The sequence below is a fragment of the Dasypus novemcinctus genome, chromosome 6, assembly GCF_030445035.2.
Source record: "Dasypus novemcinctus isolate mDasNov1 chromosome 6, mDasNov1.1.hap2, whole genome shotgun sequence".
Classification (NCBI taxonomy): Eukaryota; Metazoa; Chordata; class Mammalia; order Cingulata; family Dasypodidae; genus Dasypus; species Dasypus novemcinctus.
Window position 1 is genome coordinate 61,737,259 of NC_080678.1, and position 17,868 is coordinate 61,755,126.

Here is a 17,868-nt window from a genome sequence, read left to right on the forward strand (position 1 = left end):
TGCATGAGTAGCAAGTGTTTATTAAAAACATAGCTGAACCTAATGCTCAAATGAAGTCTCTTAAGATATATATGTATTTAACTTGGATATGCTATTATAAATATACTTAGTAAATGCTTTCTTAAATTCCTCTTTAGTTGCTAGGACAAATCATAAAAGTAAGTTTTCACAATGGGCTTCTCTCTCTAAAACGATCATAGTGACATGTGATCAATACATGTGTATTATTGAAAGTAAGTATGAAAATAAATTAAATTTAAAGCAAGCATACAATTATATTTTGCTTAGGGACAGAACTTTTTTTCTCAGAATCTGTTTCATATCCTTTGTTCATAAAAATGTTTCCATGTTTCTCAAGTTGGTAGGAAAATAAGGAAGTTTTCAATCATTCAGTGTAGTATGGTAGAAAAATATATTTAGCTTTGGGATTAAGAGGACACAAATTCTAGTAGGAGTTGAATAGATGTATGAAAATAGTCAAGTCACTAAATTCTCTGAGCCTCTGTCACCTTATCTGTGAAATAGGGAAATATAATTGGGGTGACTTCCACTATTGTACCAAAAATATTCATTTATTCATTCATGTTCTTATTTAAAATCCCTTTGTCAATTGTGGTTCACAATGCAAATATTAAATGGTAGTAGTAGTAAAAAAATAACCAAAACATTTAAAAGTAACGACAATTTTTATTATTATTTTACAATATACTTTAAGATATGTAGAATTCTCCTTTTGCATAATCTTAAAAAGATATTTAAAATTATCTGAATTGTTCAAAGATAGTATATGGACAAATTTTAAAATGTATAAGTATCATATTTAACAATAGGCATGAGAATGACTCCCAGGAAGGAATTTTTTATTTTTCAGAGAAAAATATTTTGATAAACTTAAAACTTGGGCTAATAGGGAAGAACAGAAAGTAAAGATGTTTGCAAGAAGCAAGAAAAAAATATTTCCTATACTGTTTGAAAAAGATTTTTTTTTCTCCTTAGAAGAAAGAAGAGAGGACGGAGAAGAGTCACAAGGATGGACTGTGGTCAGGCTGTTGCAATGTAGATTGAGAGAAAAATGAACAATCCTTCAGAGTGCGATACCCAAAAGATTTTGAAAAATGTGGTTGAACAGTAAGAAGCTGTTTATATTTCCTGAACGCCTCTACTTTCTTCTAACTTGCTTAGCTAAGTCAATTATTCTTATGAATTATTTGTGCAATAGATTTTTGTGGAAATAATAGTGGATTATGGGTAAGTTGATTTATTATGTCCCCATTCTTCAATTTCTCCCTTTTATTGAATCATTCATCCATTCCTTTTGGCAAATGACTTTGTGGTAGTTTCCATTAAAGAAGACATAATATATTTCCCTTCCCCCTTGACACTGAATTCAGCCATTGAATTGCTTTGGTCCATGAAATCATAGGGGAATTATGGAAACAGAGGCTTCCTTTTTCTTAATTAGAGAAGTTGTGAGTTTACAGAACAATCATTCCTACAATACAGGATTCCCATATAACAACCTGTTATTAACACCTTGCCTTGTGTGGTACATTTGTTACAACAGATGAAAGTACATTTTTGTAATTGTATTATTAGCTATATATAGTCCATGGTTTAATTTAGGATTCACTATTTGCATAGAATAATTTCAAGGCTTTTAAAAAAAAAATTATCCTAGTACCCTATATACAACTTAAAATTTCCCCTTTTAGTCATATTCAAATACATAGTTCAGTGCTGTTAATTACATTCACAACATTGTGCTACCATCACCACCCCATTACCAAAACCTTTCCATTGTCCCAAATAGAAACTCTTATACTTTAAACCTTAATTCCCTATCTCCTACCCCTACTTTGTCCCCTGATAACCTATATTCTAGATACTGACTTTATGAGTTTGCTTATTCTAATTATTTCATATCAATGAGATCATTTAATATTTGTCCTTTTGTGTCTGATTTATTTCACTCAACATGATGACTTCACAGATCACCCATTTTGTCACAAGTATCAAAACTTCATTCCTTTTTACAGCTCAATAATATTTTATTGTGTGCCTATATCACATTTGTTTATCCATGCATCAGTTAATGGACACTTGGATTGCTTCCATATTTTGACACTTGTGAATAATGCCGCTAAGAACATCAGTTAGCAAAAAGAGACTTTAAATGTACAGGAATGATTAAACTTTGCTTCTTGTATTCTTGCCTTCCCTCATAACATATTCTGGATAATTCTGTTCCAAGGATTATTAGAAACTTAAGGAGACATAATAAACCTGAGTTGTAGCCTAGAAACTTACCAGTTGAGTCCAGTTTAGATTAGCTAAACCCCTGCTGAAACTCAATCTACCTGCAGTCCAATGAGTAATAAAAATGAATATTTATTGGTATGTAGCACTAAAATTTTGATGCTGCTTGTTATGTAGCATTATTGCAGCAAAAACTGATTACTGCAGGGATTAAATTTTACATATACAAATTCAAGGTATAAAACGAGACAGTATTCACTGAAGCAGGAACTTGAGAATATAACTGCTTCTACTAGACCAATTCCAAAGTGAAATCTTGAGTTCCATTCATTTATTTTTATATGTCAAGCAGCCTAGCTACTGAACCAATATAAAAAACTAGTGTACATATATAAATATATATATAATGATTTATTATTCATGGGAAAATATCTATTTGTTGGTGTGATTTTGAAGTTTTTCTGAAATCTATTTGTTATAAAACTAAGTCCTTGATTGATAATGCTCTCCTGTGGTGAGTGTGAAGCCAGTGAGAGAAGGAAATAAAAATTGTCTAACCTTTTCTTAAGTCAAGCTCATGTTTTTTTAAGCTGTGGAGTTAAAAAAATTAAAATGATAGATTAGCACATGGTGAACCAGAAATTCACCTAGCAAGAATTCAGTGCATCAGTTATTTCATACAAGGAATAAAAGTTTAATAGTAGAGAAGAAAAAAGGTATTATGAACCTCTTCCTTCAGAAAGACAATAGATATCCTGATATACAATATAGGCCCTTAAAGAGCTTGTAAAGTTCTCCAGCAAAGATTTCTGAAACTCTTCCTGGAGCCTTATATTGACAAGAAAGATGAGCTTTGATAAAGTCACCTGGCTCAGGGACGTTAGACCAGATCAATTGATGACCCAAATGTCAGTATTGAAGGAAACAAAAAATATAATAAAGAAGATCTGAAACTAGAATAAAATACTGATTAGGGAAGCAAAGTTTCCAAATTTAATTAGAAACCATCATTGCCAAATATGTTGAGCTCTTAATAAGGACATCAACAAAAGTATTTATTAATGTATGCTTCGGTTTCCTAATCTTATGAATTTATGTTTAAAAATATCGCAAATTTGTTAGTAACAACGTGGTGTAAGATCTCCTTTGGTTTTACCAGCTCATTCATTTATTAAACCTTTTATTCATTCACTCTTGTGTTTACTCTGTGGCAAGCACTGTGGAGTGACAATGTGGTTTTAGTAATGAGCACAATAAATTCTCTGTCCTTGCTGATCTTACTAACATTCTAGTGGGAGAGGCAAAAAGATAAATCTCAGGCATTGTTAAATGCTATGAATAAAAATAAGGCCAGGTAAGGGAAAAGAGTACACTGAGGCCAAGGTATCACCAAGGCAGGCTATTGAAATGGGGTACTCGAGGAATACCTCTTTAAAGAGTATCTGTATTATTCAGCCAAAGGGATGCTGATGCAAAATATCAGAAACTGGTTGGTTTTTATAAAGGGTATTTATTTGGGGTAGGAGCTTACAGATACCAGACCATAAAGCATAAGTCACTCCCCTCACCAAAGTCTATTTTCACGTGTTGGAGCAAGATGCCTGCCAATGTCTACAAGGGTTCAGGCTTCCTGGGTTCCTCCCATTCTGGGGCTTGTTTCTCTTTCCTCTGTCTGCTTACTTTCTGGGGCTCCAGCCTAAGGCTTTAGCATCAAACTCCAACATCAAAACTCCAACATCAAGAACCCTTAACTCTGTCCCTTTGTGATGCCTTTTATCTGTGAGTCTCCACCCACTAAAGGGTGGGTACTCAACACCCAACTGGCACAAGAAGTTTACATAATTACTTAATCATATAAACCTATGAATACAATATAATCTAATATGCCCAAAGGAGAAGATCAGTTTACAAACATAATCCAATATTTCTTTTTTGGAATTCATCAATAATCTCAAACTTCTACAGTGTCCTATAAAGCAGACACTTCAATAAAGGGTGAACAACATAGGGAGTTTAAAGAGTGTTCCAGACAGAGGTAACAAGTACAAACTTCATTCGTCAGCAGGAAGTAGTAGTTGTGTTCAAGATCAAAAAGAAGGTCTGTGTGGCTCGAGAAAAATGAGTGAGATGAGTAGTAGCAAATGATGTTGGAAAGAGTGGGCACATGATCACTCGGTCTATCAACCCTAATATTTTGTACAATGCAACACTGCTGGGCTGGTAGAATACTGGAATGATCTCTTAAAGAAAGAGCAACCTTGGGGATGATTCTTTATAGAGCCAAGGAAGAAAATCCATTGCATGGTACTTTGCTATTGATAGGCAGAATGGATGAGTCTGAGATTCAAGAGTTATAAATAGGAGTGATTTCTCTTGCCATCATCCTGTCTGACCACTTCGGGGACTGTATGCTTCCTGTCTTTGCATCTTCAAACTCCACAGTAACAAAGTCTTGGTTTTCTGGGAACAGGAATGATTGCGTATCCAGGAATGGTTCCACTAAACCTAAATTTATGGTTAATCAGTGGTCATTTTGTCTTTTTTTGCCTATAGGCCACAAAAAGGAGTTGCTAATAACTGGCAGAGGAAATTGATCTTGATTAATATGAAGAAATAGACACGCTTCCCTGTAACAGAGCAAAGAAGAGTATGCATGAAGTTCAGAGGATTCATTGGGGGTGAATTGTCATGCTACCATGTCTGATACTAACTGGGAATGGGCAATTTCCACAACCATGGTTTGACTAGACAAAATAATCAGATGCTGAGACTCCCCAAGCATAAAGATGTGGGTTACTCCCATGGGCTGGCAACCAAGACTATTAGAAGATGAGGGCAATGTGGAGGACAGAAATCAGAAAGAATTTATATCAAATATGACTTTAGAACAAACTTTAGTTGTCACTGTAGGTTATTCCACTAACCATCCTGTTTCCTTCTCTTCACTTTCTTCCATTTCCTTTCTTCCTTCCCATTCATTTTACTTTTTTTGAAACAACGAATTGTCATCACCTTGAGGAATCAGTCAAAGAATAGAATTAACTCCAAGTGAGGCAAGAGAGAATCTGAATGTTGCAAAGGAGTGCAGTAGATTTTAGATGTCACACAGAGTTACTCTCCCCCTTCCTTCAGCAACCTCAATCCACTGATGGGGTTGATATTTTTATATACCAGATCCCTTTGGCAGATAACATGAGGCACATGTATGATACTTTTTCTCAGAGTTTCCAACAGAATTATGCTTTCTTTATCCCCAGTGACATCTGACTTGATAATGTATCCTTTTTCTTGGCTTCATTCTCTTCCTTCTCTCACTTACCTACTCTCCTGCTGGGCTGCTGTAGGCAACTTCCACATAAACTACTTGCATGGAAGAGCCTGTCTCAGGTTTTATATCAGGGTAAACTTAATCCTATAAGGCAATGAGTAAGTTATGTTTTCACTAGGAATGCAAGATAGGTTTAATAATGGAAAGTCAATCAATTTAACTACACCACATTATCAGAATACTAGAAAGTTAACTCATTTCATTATCTCAATAAATGCAGAAAAAAAGCTGAGTACAATTAAACTTCCATCAGTGTAAATGTATAATACAATATACATTATACATACACACAAATTTTCCTCCTTCATTTGTTAAAAGATTTCTACAGAAAATTCTATAGAGAATGGAGAAATATTGAGAGATTTCCTTTTAGATTAGATGCATGCTTTTGTCACTTCTATTAAATATTGGAAGAGCTAAAAGTCAATAAAAATAAAATGTATAAATATTGGAAAGAAATAAATAAAATAGTCATTATTTGCAACTGATATAATTGTGTATGTAGAAAATCCGAAGGAATCTGTAATACCAGTTATTAGAATACATAAAAGTTTAGCAATTTAACTGGTAGGAAATGAAGATACAAAAATTAATGTATTTTAAAACTCATCAACAAACAGAATATAATACTTTTAAAAGGTACTATATTAAAATAACTTCACAAATTATCAAAGGACGGGGAATAAATCCAGCAAAAAGTTGTTTAAGTCCTATATGGAGAAAATGTAACACTCAAGGGTCTTTAAACAAGAGCTAAGGAAATGTAGGGAAAAAAAAAAAAAACCCAGTCCATTGATTAGGAGACTTAAAACTATAATGGCAGAATTCCACAAACTTCACCTATAAATCAATCAATTGCAATTAAAATTCAAAGTTATTACATGTATATGTATATGTGTGTGTAATTTATCAAGCTAATTTTACAATCTATATTGAAAAGCAAATGGCCAATTATAGCAAACACTCTGTTGAACAAAAAGGTGAGAGAGCTTGCTCTACCAGATATCAAGACTTATTGGAAAACCCTTGTAATTAATAGAGTGTGCTATTAATTAAAGAAAAATGTTATAAACCAATTAAACAGAATAGAAGATCCAGAAACAAAGCCACACATATATGTACGTGTGATTTTTGATAAGCTTGTACTGCAGAGAAGGAGGGAAATATTGTCTTTTAAATAGATGTTTAACAGAAGAAAATGAAAGTGGACTCTTACTCCATACATAAAAATTAACTCCCGGTATATTATAAACTGAGCATGAATAATCAAACAATAAAGCTTCTGAAAATAACACAGGAGAATATCTTCATGACCTGATGATAGCAAGAGTTTAACAAGACAAAAAAAAACAGTAACAATGAAAAAGATGGATAAATTGGGCAATCTTAAAACTAAAATTTCTGTGTATCAAAGATACCTTTAAGAAAGTGAAATGGAAGCCACTGTGTGGGAGAAGATATTTGAAGTACATTTGAAAAGGAAGAATTCATATCTAGAATTCACAAAGAACTCCTTTTGATGAAAAAAGAAAATTAAAGGAAAGAAACCAAGGAAAACCAATAGCTAAATGCACAAGAGACTTAAACAGGCACTCAGGAAAAGGGGAAATTCAAATTAGCAATAAACATGAAAAGATGCTCCATCTCATTAGGGAAATCCCAATCAAAATCACAATGTGATGAACCTAAACTTATTAGATTGGTTCAAGTTAGAAAGATGGACACATCAAGAATGCAGATAGGGGCCAGCGCTAACTCCCATACAATTCGTTGGCACAGTCACTAGAGAAAACAATTTGCCACTTTCAATAAAGTTCAAAAAATTCATAGTCATAACAAAGAGAAACTCACATACATGTGAACCAAGAGAAATAATATAAAGTATTCACAGAAGCGTTAATTATTATTACCACAAAATGGAAACCACTAAAATAATCAATAATAATAGAATGTGAAAATGAACTGTGGCAAAGCCACATGATTAAATATTATACAGCTAATAAAGTGAATGAACATGCAGAAATGTGGGTGAATCTTTAAAAAACATAAAGATGAAAGAAGGAATGTATATTTATTCTACAATACTGTTTATATACATTTCTAAAAGAGATAAACTAAACTATACTATTTAGAAATGCTTACTTAGGTGGTAATTTACGATACTAAGCAAGGAATAATTACCATAGTGGTTAACTATAGGTGGAGAAAAGCATTCAGGGACCTTTCCTAGTGATGCATTATTTGCCTGGTATATGTATTTTTTACTTTATAATGATTTATTAAGCTGCACAGTTATGTTTAAATCACTTTCTATGTATTACACAATTTTTTAAAGTTTAAAGGACAAGCATTATTATTAGTAAAATACTTCAGAGAAATAGTTGAAATTCTTCCTTTAAAACCAAAAGTTGATTACTAATCTTCTTCAGTTATGCAGTAAAATCAGTGTAGGAATTGCAGTGAATTATTAGATTTGTAGAAGAGAACTGAATCAAACTAAAGAGAATAGGCTGTGAATTCTCATCAGTCCATAAACCAGAAGTGCAATTTACATTAACTTGGAACTCATAAATAAGTAATGTACCATTAAAAGCCACAGTTAGATAAATGGAGCAGGAGTTTGTAGGGAAAAAAATAGTTGATATTTCAGGTTCCTAAATAAATAATTTAAATGGAGCACATATTTTAAATGGGTAAATGGAAAGCATATTTCTACTTAAGTGACCAAATAGATTGTTAGCATATCTGGTACAATTTTTCTCCATGTAATCTTCTTACACCTGGAAAAATCCTTTGTTAACAGTTGTCCTGTCTCACTGGTGGGCAAACAAATATGTTACTTGGTCCTGTATCAAGTGCAAATTTCAAATGTTCTTTGCAATAACATTGCCTTATTTTAGGTGCTGAAATTCTAAAATTAAATAGATAACCAATATCAAAATCTTTCTCTGTTCATCAAAGGAAGTAATTTACTTCTGTTTATGCTTGTAAATTAAGCCAAATATGTAGATTTAGATATTGACACATACTATAATTTTACTATTTCTACAACCTTTATGAATCTTCAATGGAAAACTTTATTTTCTGACAATTTTAGTCCAGTAAGTCTAATTTAATTTAGCATATTTAAGAGCCAAACATTTTATCTAGTAGTGAGGATTCTAATACCAATGTGGCACAGACCCAAACTTAGGGGAAAGTTGGATAAATATATAATTCAAATATACTTTCAATAAGTACTATAACAAAGTTGTACATAGTATAACATGGGCCCATGATTAGGGAATACTTAAGGCAAAGAAAAGTTCAGAACATTTTTCTGAATAAGATGGTTATTTGACTAGTATTTTCAAAGATGAGATATCCAAGAAAAGGAGGAAAGAGAAAATCAAGGCAGGGGACATGCGTATAAGGAAAGAAACATGTTGATTCAGAGAACATACATTTTGAATTATAAAGCAGGTAGTATTAATGCAGATTGTATATTGCTGTTAGTATTACTGGAGGTAAAGTTGTAAGAGTAGCAGCAGGTGGCTGGCGTGTGTCTTGCTTGCTGCATTGAGGAATATAAACAATCTCCTATAGTTAAATTATGGTTGTTGGAAACACTGTTTCAGCTATTACTTTGAGAATATATTTGAGGTGTCAAGACTATTGTCAGGATAACCAATATAGAGGTTGTAAAAATAGTTCAAGTGAGAAATAATCAGAGCCTGACTATGCAAAATTATCAAGACTGGTGATTGGTTGGATGTTAGGAGTAGGGGAGGAGATACCCGAGATGGCTCCCTAGCCTTTGTCTGAGGGGTGGGAGGCAGAATTCTGGCGAAAGAGCCCTTTCAACAGAAGGTGAAAATAAAGAGTTCAGTCTTAAACATGTTCGATGTAAGTGCCAGTAGCTCAATGGGGATCAAATGTAGATGCTTAAAGGAGCTGTGGAAAACATCAACATCTAAATACAATTAAAGCTGTGGGAGTGAGAAGAATTTCCCAAATAGAATGTACAGCAGCAGAAGAGACACATGGAAACCACTTCTGAAATTCACGGTTTAAGGAGCAGGCCAAGAAGGGGTAGGCAGAAAGAATCAAACATATTTAAATATGAAAACCAGAAACAAGGAGGTAGTAGAGCCTGAAGAAGGAGAAGGAGATCCATTACAAATGGAACAGAGAAATTATTAAGATAAATATGACAATTATTAATAGTAATAAAACAGTTATTGGTAAACATGTGGTTGAAAAGGGGAATATATCATTCATTATATTTGGTATTGTAAAACTATGAAAAAAATACATACATGTACATTCACACACAAGACTGTATACATATACCCATATATTTATTATTATACCTGATATTAAGACAAAAACTGAAGAGTAGACCCCAAATAAATTCTTGTAAAATTCATCCATAAAATTGTATGATCCATTTATTAATTGCTAATTGAATAGCTGAAATGTTAAATTTCAAAAATATTCACAATTAATTGATAAATCTCCATCATAAAAATTTTTAGGTATCGGCATTAAAGCGGATGTCACCAAGTTTTCAAATTTTGAGAGCTTTTTTTTTACTTGGCTGAATAGCGTAGTTACATTATATAGTTGACTTGACAAGAGAATTTATAAAATTTCCCACTTGTGGCCCACTAAAAAAAGAAGTATTACACTTGTAGGAACTGTTGAGTGTTGTGCTGAGCTACAAAAAAATAAATAAAACTCCATATAGCTCCCCACTTTCACTTCATTTTTAGAACCTCACAAAAGGAGAAGATAACTACATTAATCTTAGACAGAACACTGATGTTAAGGTATATTTTGTTTAATAATAAGTTGTTTAGTTGAAGAACACATCAATTTGTTTTTAAAATGGCACCATCATAACCTTCTAAATACTGCAGTTTACTAACGATTTAAAACTTTAAGCGTTTTAAATTGAATTAATACCACTTCATCTTAGCTAAGATTTAGCATGCAGCTCTTACACTGGAATACATTTGTGGTTCAGGTTAAACAAATTCAGCATCTTTTATTTTAGAACTCTAAGAACATTTTGTTGACTCAGGACGCTATTTTGGTTACCTAGAGTTCATAAAAGTCAGCTCAGCATAAGAATTTCTTTTCTACTAGGCATTAATTGAAAGTCAGCTGGGAAGCAGCTCACTCTATATTGTATACAATGTGAAAGCCTTGTTTAAACTTAACAGAGTTGTTTCCAAGTATGTTTTCTCTGATGCATTTGTGCATGGATTTATTCTCAGAGTTATTCTGAAGAACAAAGATGAGGAATTTGTTTCTAATCTGGAGAATTAAGGCCCCTAAAAATTTCTGTAACCAGATCCATGATGGCTAGACAGCTCATATGCAAGTTTAATTGGCGTCCTACCTCCACTTGTCTCCTTCAACCACCACCCCCTCACACATCCACACACAGAGAGCTGCTGAGGCTCCTACTGCCCCAAGTTTGATGAAAACACTGCCTTGTTCTCTTTTATGCTAACTCTATTTAAAAAGTACAAAGTTCTCTTTGTGACTCTGCGTCTTACACAGTGTCTACTGAAATAGATATTCCTTTGCCATCTCCTCACTCCCCAACCCAGACTCAAAATTGAGTCCATAAGACATTATCTGAGAACGTAAATGAAAGTGACAGGCATCATGTTTCCCCATTTCTGAAGACCCAGATATTTATAATGGGACAAAACTCATCTAAATAACTCTTAACACTTTAAGATGAATCATTTCCCTGCAGGCTCTTCAATTTCATGCATAAATAGGATTCTGAGATACCCACCCAAGCTTTCTGCCAAATCTGATTGCATAGCATAATCCCAACAATAGGCACAGCTTTACTCTAAACTACCTACCCTATTTAACAAGATTAAATAAATAAATAAATTTTATCAAAGCATTTTTGTTACGTATATATTTTCTCCTCTACTGCATATTCTCCCTTACCCATGTGCATGTGTGCTCTCTCTCTCTCTTTCTCTCTCTCTTTCACACACATACACACTACTCTTCCTGTTATTTGCTTCCGTTTTTCAAGTATTGGTATTAATGTTCCTAACATAAACAAAACAATACTTACTGGGTTTATATGAGGCAAAAGGCTATGTTTTAGAATAAATGAAATGTCAGAAAGCTAGACTTTACTGGAAAACTATTGTTTTTGAGATAGTATACTGGATGATTTTTAATGAATAATATTTGATTTTCAGACTCTCATTTTTACATAAAAGGAGCAAGGACTCAGATAAAGGAAATTGTCCAATTCACAGTTATTCCTTTCCATCAGTACGTGTTGAATTCTATTACTATCCCTCTTTTGCAGATAAAGCCCAGGACCAGAGAGTCTACGTAACTCCTCCCATATCACATTAGTCATCCTAGTAAGTCAGATGGAGTCAGTCCAACCCCAGAACCCATGTTCTGCATGTTGTTGGGGCACTGGAATCATAAGATCTTATGCGAGCATGAAGAGTGACCAGGGAGAGGTGATCTCATTACTATGCTGAAGGAGTAAAAGAGGTGAGGGATGGTGGACAATGTGAGAAGCTTGGGGCTCCTGTTTGATGACACCAGAAATCTGGTACAGGATAGGGGATTTGAATCTCTGGACTGACAATGTGATAGCCAGATCCTGAGCCTCAACAGACTCCAGCACCTACAATCTGATTTATTGGACTTACCACACTCAGCTAAGATGGAGGTGAAGGACAACCACCACACCATGGAGCCTAGAGTGATTACAACTGAAAATGGGAGGATTGCATCCAGCATCCAGGTGGAATCTGAGCCTCCTCTTGACATAAAGGTGCAATGGACACAACCAATCCAGTGTCCACATAGAAGAGGTGGCATTGGATTGGGAAAAGTGGACATAATGGACAAAGGGTATGGGGAAAGGCAGGAAGAGATGAGAGGTGGAGGCGTCTTCGGGACATGGAGCTGCCCTGGATGGTGCTTCAGAGGTAATCACCGGACATTGTAAATCCTCACAGGGCCTACATGATGGAATAGAGGAGAGTATGGGCCATGATGTGAACCAATGTATATGAGGTGCAGAGGTGCCCAAAGATGTACTTACCAAATCCAATGGATGTGTCATGATGATGGGAACGAGTGTTGTTGGGGGGGGGGGGGGAGAGGGGGGGGTGGGGGGGTGGGGTTGAATGGGACCTCACATATATATTTTTAATGTAATATTATTACAAAGTCAATAAAAAATAAAAAAATTAAAAAAAAAAAAAAAAAAAAGAGACTCAGGAAAAACAGGCTTTAGAAAGTGAAGATGGGGAGCTGGATGCAGTCAGGAGGTTGCCTGACAATGAAACAAAAGGCTGATTAGCCCTTCACAGAGGTCATGCCGTGCTCTGCTGGTGTAGACTCCACAGAGTAGCAAAACAAATGTTTGATCCTTTGGGCAAAGCCCTGAGGATACTAAGGTCAGGGTTGTCGGGATTTATCAGAGAGAAGAAAGTTCTAATGGCACAACATCCTAGGATGCTCTCCTGGGAATAAGCATACCATGCAAATCATCTTAGAATTCCAAGGAAGCTGGTATGAGGGTTCATATCTAAAACTCATTCTTAAGATTGGTGAACTATTGGAATGCTTGTAGTCCACTGTCAGGATATGAATACAGGACTTTACAGAGCCTCTGTATTATGTCTCCTATGAAATAGTATGAATGATATTAAACAAAACACTACACTTACTACTTAAGGTATCACTGGTATGATATTAAGTCTTTGAATCAGTTGCAATTTCATTAGTCCTTCCTGGCCTTCCCCAGCAGCACTTAATATTTTTTTCAATCAATGTTTCACAATTTCTGTAAACAAAATTTCCGTTGATTTCAGACTGTTGACTTCTTAAATTTCTTCTTCAGTTCAGTTCTGTTCCATATCCTTTTGCCTGTCATCTTTCTTTATTTTTCCCTCTATATTCTCATTAATATGTCAAAGTACTGCAGATGTTACACTTTTCCCATGAACCCTCACTTGGCCATCTCAGACCACGGCGGTTGGTTTCATTCCTTTGAGTAAATAATCTGTATCATTCAATTGACATAGAGTATCATTTTACTGTGTTTGTTACATTTATTTTACATACATTTTTTTCTTCCCAACTACATCGGAAGTGCTTTGAGAATACTGATTAAGACTTTAAATGTGGTGTACTATCCTTTTGTGTAATTTCTACACTAAAAAATTGCTGGTTGGTAGTTTATCTTTTCCTGCTGGATAAATTATTTTTTGTTTTGCATTATAAATATATATATGTGTGTGTATATATATATATACACATATATACATATATTATCACAGAGCATTCCTTATTTAGTAGAAATCATGGTCTAGCATAAAGAGATCCTAGAAAAGCAGGCTAAAGAAAGTGAGAATGGAGAGCTATAATACCTTAAAAAGTAAACTAAAAGTTTCTTCAGCATTTGCATTAGCCAGAGGTTTTTATTTTTTAAATAGAAATTGGCTCATGCGAATGTGGAGATGGGAAAATCCAAATTCTGTAGGGCAGGTTGCAATGCAGAATATTTTCCATAAATTCCCCAAAAAAGCTTGCTGGCTGAAGTAGAGATGGAAATTTTCCCATCTGACTTTTGAAATCATTACTTTCATTTTTAATGCCTTCAGCTGATTGGATGAGATTTCTCTCAGTTTCGAAGGCAATCTCCTCAGTTGATTGAAGTTATAATCAGCCATAGATACAATCGACTTAATGATGATTTAAATCCACAAAATATCCTCAAATAACAATCAGTCTTGACCTGACCAAACAAAATGGATACCATAGCCTAGCCAAGTGGACACACAAACTTAACCATTACAGCATTAGAATCCAAATATTGGATTATTCATATTAAACTGTCAGTAGAACATAAACACAAAGCCAATAACTTAAATTCAGTACAATAATTAGCCATATGTATCTTGGTTTTAAGTGTGTCTTAATAGCTTTTAATGACAATTAAAATTAAATTTTACAAGCAGAGCATGAGTCATTTAGAGGAATTAATGTATTATATAATTATCATTATGTAGCAACAGGAGACCATTATGATGCATCAAAATTCCATTCTGTGAATATTACAACTTTTCTGGAACTGTGCAGAATCAGTTGGATGCAGGCTGCTTTGGATGGTTTCCTCTATCTTTGTACATTCAAAATCATTTTAGTTTTATGTAAATGTTAAATTGCCTAAAGAGCAGGACAATTACTTCTTTGTCAACGTATCAGTGCTAAGGTCCATATCAATTTTTAACATCAATTTTTAAAGTTAAAACATTATAGAGACCATTTTTCCTCAAATTTAAGAATTAGGAGATAAGAAAGAAGCTTCACACTGTAAGTCAGTCAAAGACAAAGAATCACTAGGAAATGCAGCAAGAAATAAGTTTAAAAAATGAAAGAAAAACTAATGTTGATGTCTAATTACACATTATTAGTTGTGTATTCCATATGGGCTCTAAATCTCTAATGTTGAATATAGTAAAGAAAATGTGAAAAATAATTATTCTGAATTATTTCAATGTCTGCTTGCTTTATCTAAATCTTTAATAGTTATGACTAAATACATTTTCCAGTTTTCATTAACACGGCATCTTAGAGTGATAACTTTAATGTAATTTAAATATAATTTGATTAAGTATTATATTAGGTCAAGCCTCATATTTCTGGACTATTAAAATTGCCTCCTGATTCAGTTTTCTGGGTTTAGAAACTTTCTATAGCAATCTACTTCAGAGTAAATTATAAAACACAAATCTGATAATGCCATATCTCATCTTCAGAACCATGAGAGGGTTCCTCCAGAACATTCTATAATATGGAATAGAGAAATGTTCATGATGTGGCACATCTTATTTCTTGTAATTAGATGTCTCACTCTCTCATTTCCCTATGCCTTTACTTTGCAATTGTCTTTCCTTAGACTGTTCCCAACCCCCCAATTTCCCTCTCACAAGTATTCACCCATCCTGAGTCAAATTTGGCAGTGTTCTCTTTACTATGCTTCCTGCACATGCTTCTATTATAGATTTTATCACAACATTTGCTTGGAGTAGCAGAAATTGTCATTTCCCATGTATGTCCCTGAGAGCATTTGGCAAACTCTGGCCAACTTCCAACTGACTGTATCTGCAGTGTGATAGAATGCCGTTGTATCAGAATAGCAGAGGGCTGGCTGCTTACTTGAGTGGGAAACTGTAAGTGCCCCAAATCTGCCTTCCACAGCATCTGCAACCAAGAACTCTCAAGGTTTAGGGTAGGAATTTTCCAGTCCCATTACTGCTCAGGAGGGATGATTCTCAAGCATGAGTTTTGTATCATTTCCTAGAGGTTCCCCTCGAGATTAAGTTCTAATGCTTCCTGTGATAGCTGACTTACTAGTAATCCCTTTATTGGCTGCCTTTCCTTTCTCTGCATCACTTCCTTATTTCCTTATTTGTGAAACTACTCAAAAAATGTATTATACTTGGTTTTCTTCTGGAAGAATCCTATGTAAGAGACATTTGGCATTATGGGAAGAGATTCTAGAGCTGAATTGCTTGCTGGCCAGACTGCATCAGAACGCTTTGATTACCTCTGGCATGCTGTAACAGCACAATTACCCAGACTCTCCCCAGTGATGAACTGCACTGGAATAAGGGTGGAATGGCATCATGTTTTATATATTTTCTCCAGGATCTGAAATAGGGTCTATGATAATTATACAGTGCTGCTGCTTACTTGTAATATTGCAGCCAGAGGGAATATTGGACTGAAAAACAGGTTCTGAGCTTGATTGTCAGAGTGGCAGGATTGTAGAAAAGGCTTAATTCAAAGCACCAGCAAGCCTCTTATGCAAAAGTCAGGAACCTAATGGGGAAGGAGTGGGACCTTGAAACCTGGACGTGGTACACCAGGGTGACACATTCCTTGCTGAAGGAGGATTTTTTCCTTGCCTGGAGACCACATATAAGTCTCTCTAAAATTTACATGACTTCTTAAAATTTTCTTAGAGACCATTAACCATATTCAAGTCCCTGCACAACCCAACAGTGGAAGCACTATCTCTGCTTTAAGAATAAAAGAATTATTCATTACAAGAACTGCAGAAACTAGCTGATATGTCCAGGCAGGAAACAGGAGAACATACCTAGAAATGAATCTTTAGTGCACTGGACAAAGATGAGTGTGAAATATAAGGCACATAGTTAATTATAAAGATATGTTTTGATAATCAAAGGAATCTATAACTAAGTATATTTATTATGAGATAGGAATTCCAAATCCATACTGTAATAATATACCTAATTATATATTTCTCCAAAATTATGTTATTATAATTCCATAAAATGAAATACATATTAAATAATAATTATCCCAAATTAATCTATTTTTAAATTATAAAAGACCATAAAATACATACCAATATCTTAATAACTTAAATCCAAATATACAAGATATGTTTTATTGAAAAATATCTTGAAGAGCATCTATTACAGTGATCAAGAGTGAATGTCAATTATTACCCTGCTTTACACCCATGATTTTATTATTTTCAAAAAATTGTGACACTCCCTCATTTATAAGATTTTATTAATTAAATTAGGTGAACTTCTTAACAAATTGAAAATGTGAGAAACTTATGTACATTTAAACAGTACATTTAAGATATATATAGGTGGCGGACTTGGCCCAGTGGTTAGGGCGTCTGTCTACCACATGGGAGGTCCGCGGTTTAAACCCCGGGCCTCCTTGACCCCTGTGGAGCTGGCCCACGTGCAGTGCTGATGCGCCCAAGGAGTGCCCTGCCACGCAGGTGTGTCCTCCGCATAGGGGAGCCCCACGGGCAAGGAGTGGGCCCCATAAGGGCTGCCGCTCAGCGCAAAAGAAAGTGCAGCCTGCCCGGAATGGTGCCGCACACACGGAGAGCTGACACAACAAGATGATGCAACAAAAAGAAGCACAGATTCCTGTGCCGCTGACAACAGAAGCGGACAAAAAAGAAGACGCAGCAAATAGACACAGAGAATAGACAACCGGGGTTGGGGTGGGGGGAAGGGGAGAGAAATAAATAAATAAATCTTTAAAAAAAAGATATATATAAAACAATTCCACTTACTTTTACTTGACCCACAAAGGCATTGACTTCTTCCTCCACCACAGACAGATTTCTAGGCAGATAGGGATCAAACACTGGAGCATTGTCATTGACATCTGTCACAACCACATTTACTGTAGCAGTTGAGGTCTGAAAGAAAAAAGGACTAAATGTG

General features: G+C 34.7%; 1 protein-coding gene across 1 annotated transcript in view; it reads right to left on the bottom strand.

Moving 5' to 3' along the window:
• LOC101441123 (protocadherin-15) overlaps nucleotides 1-17,868 on the bottom strand; it is a 1,917,137-nt gene that overhangs the window by 297,536 nt on the left and 1,601,733 nt on the right. The window contains exon 20 of the mRNA XM_058298874.2: nucleotides 17,715-17,843. Coding sequence (XP_058154857.1) covers nucleotides 17,715-17,843 — 129 coding nt within the window. The remainder of the gene's footprint in view (nucleotides 1-17,714; nucleotides 17,844-17,868) is intronic.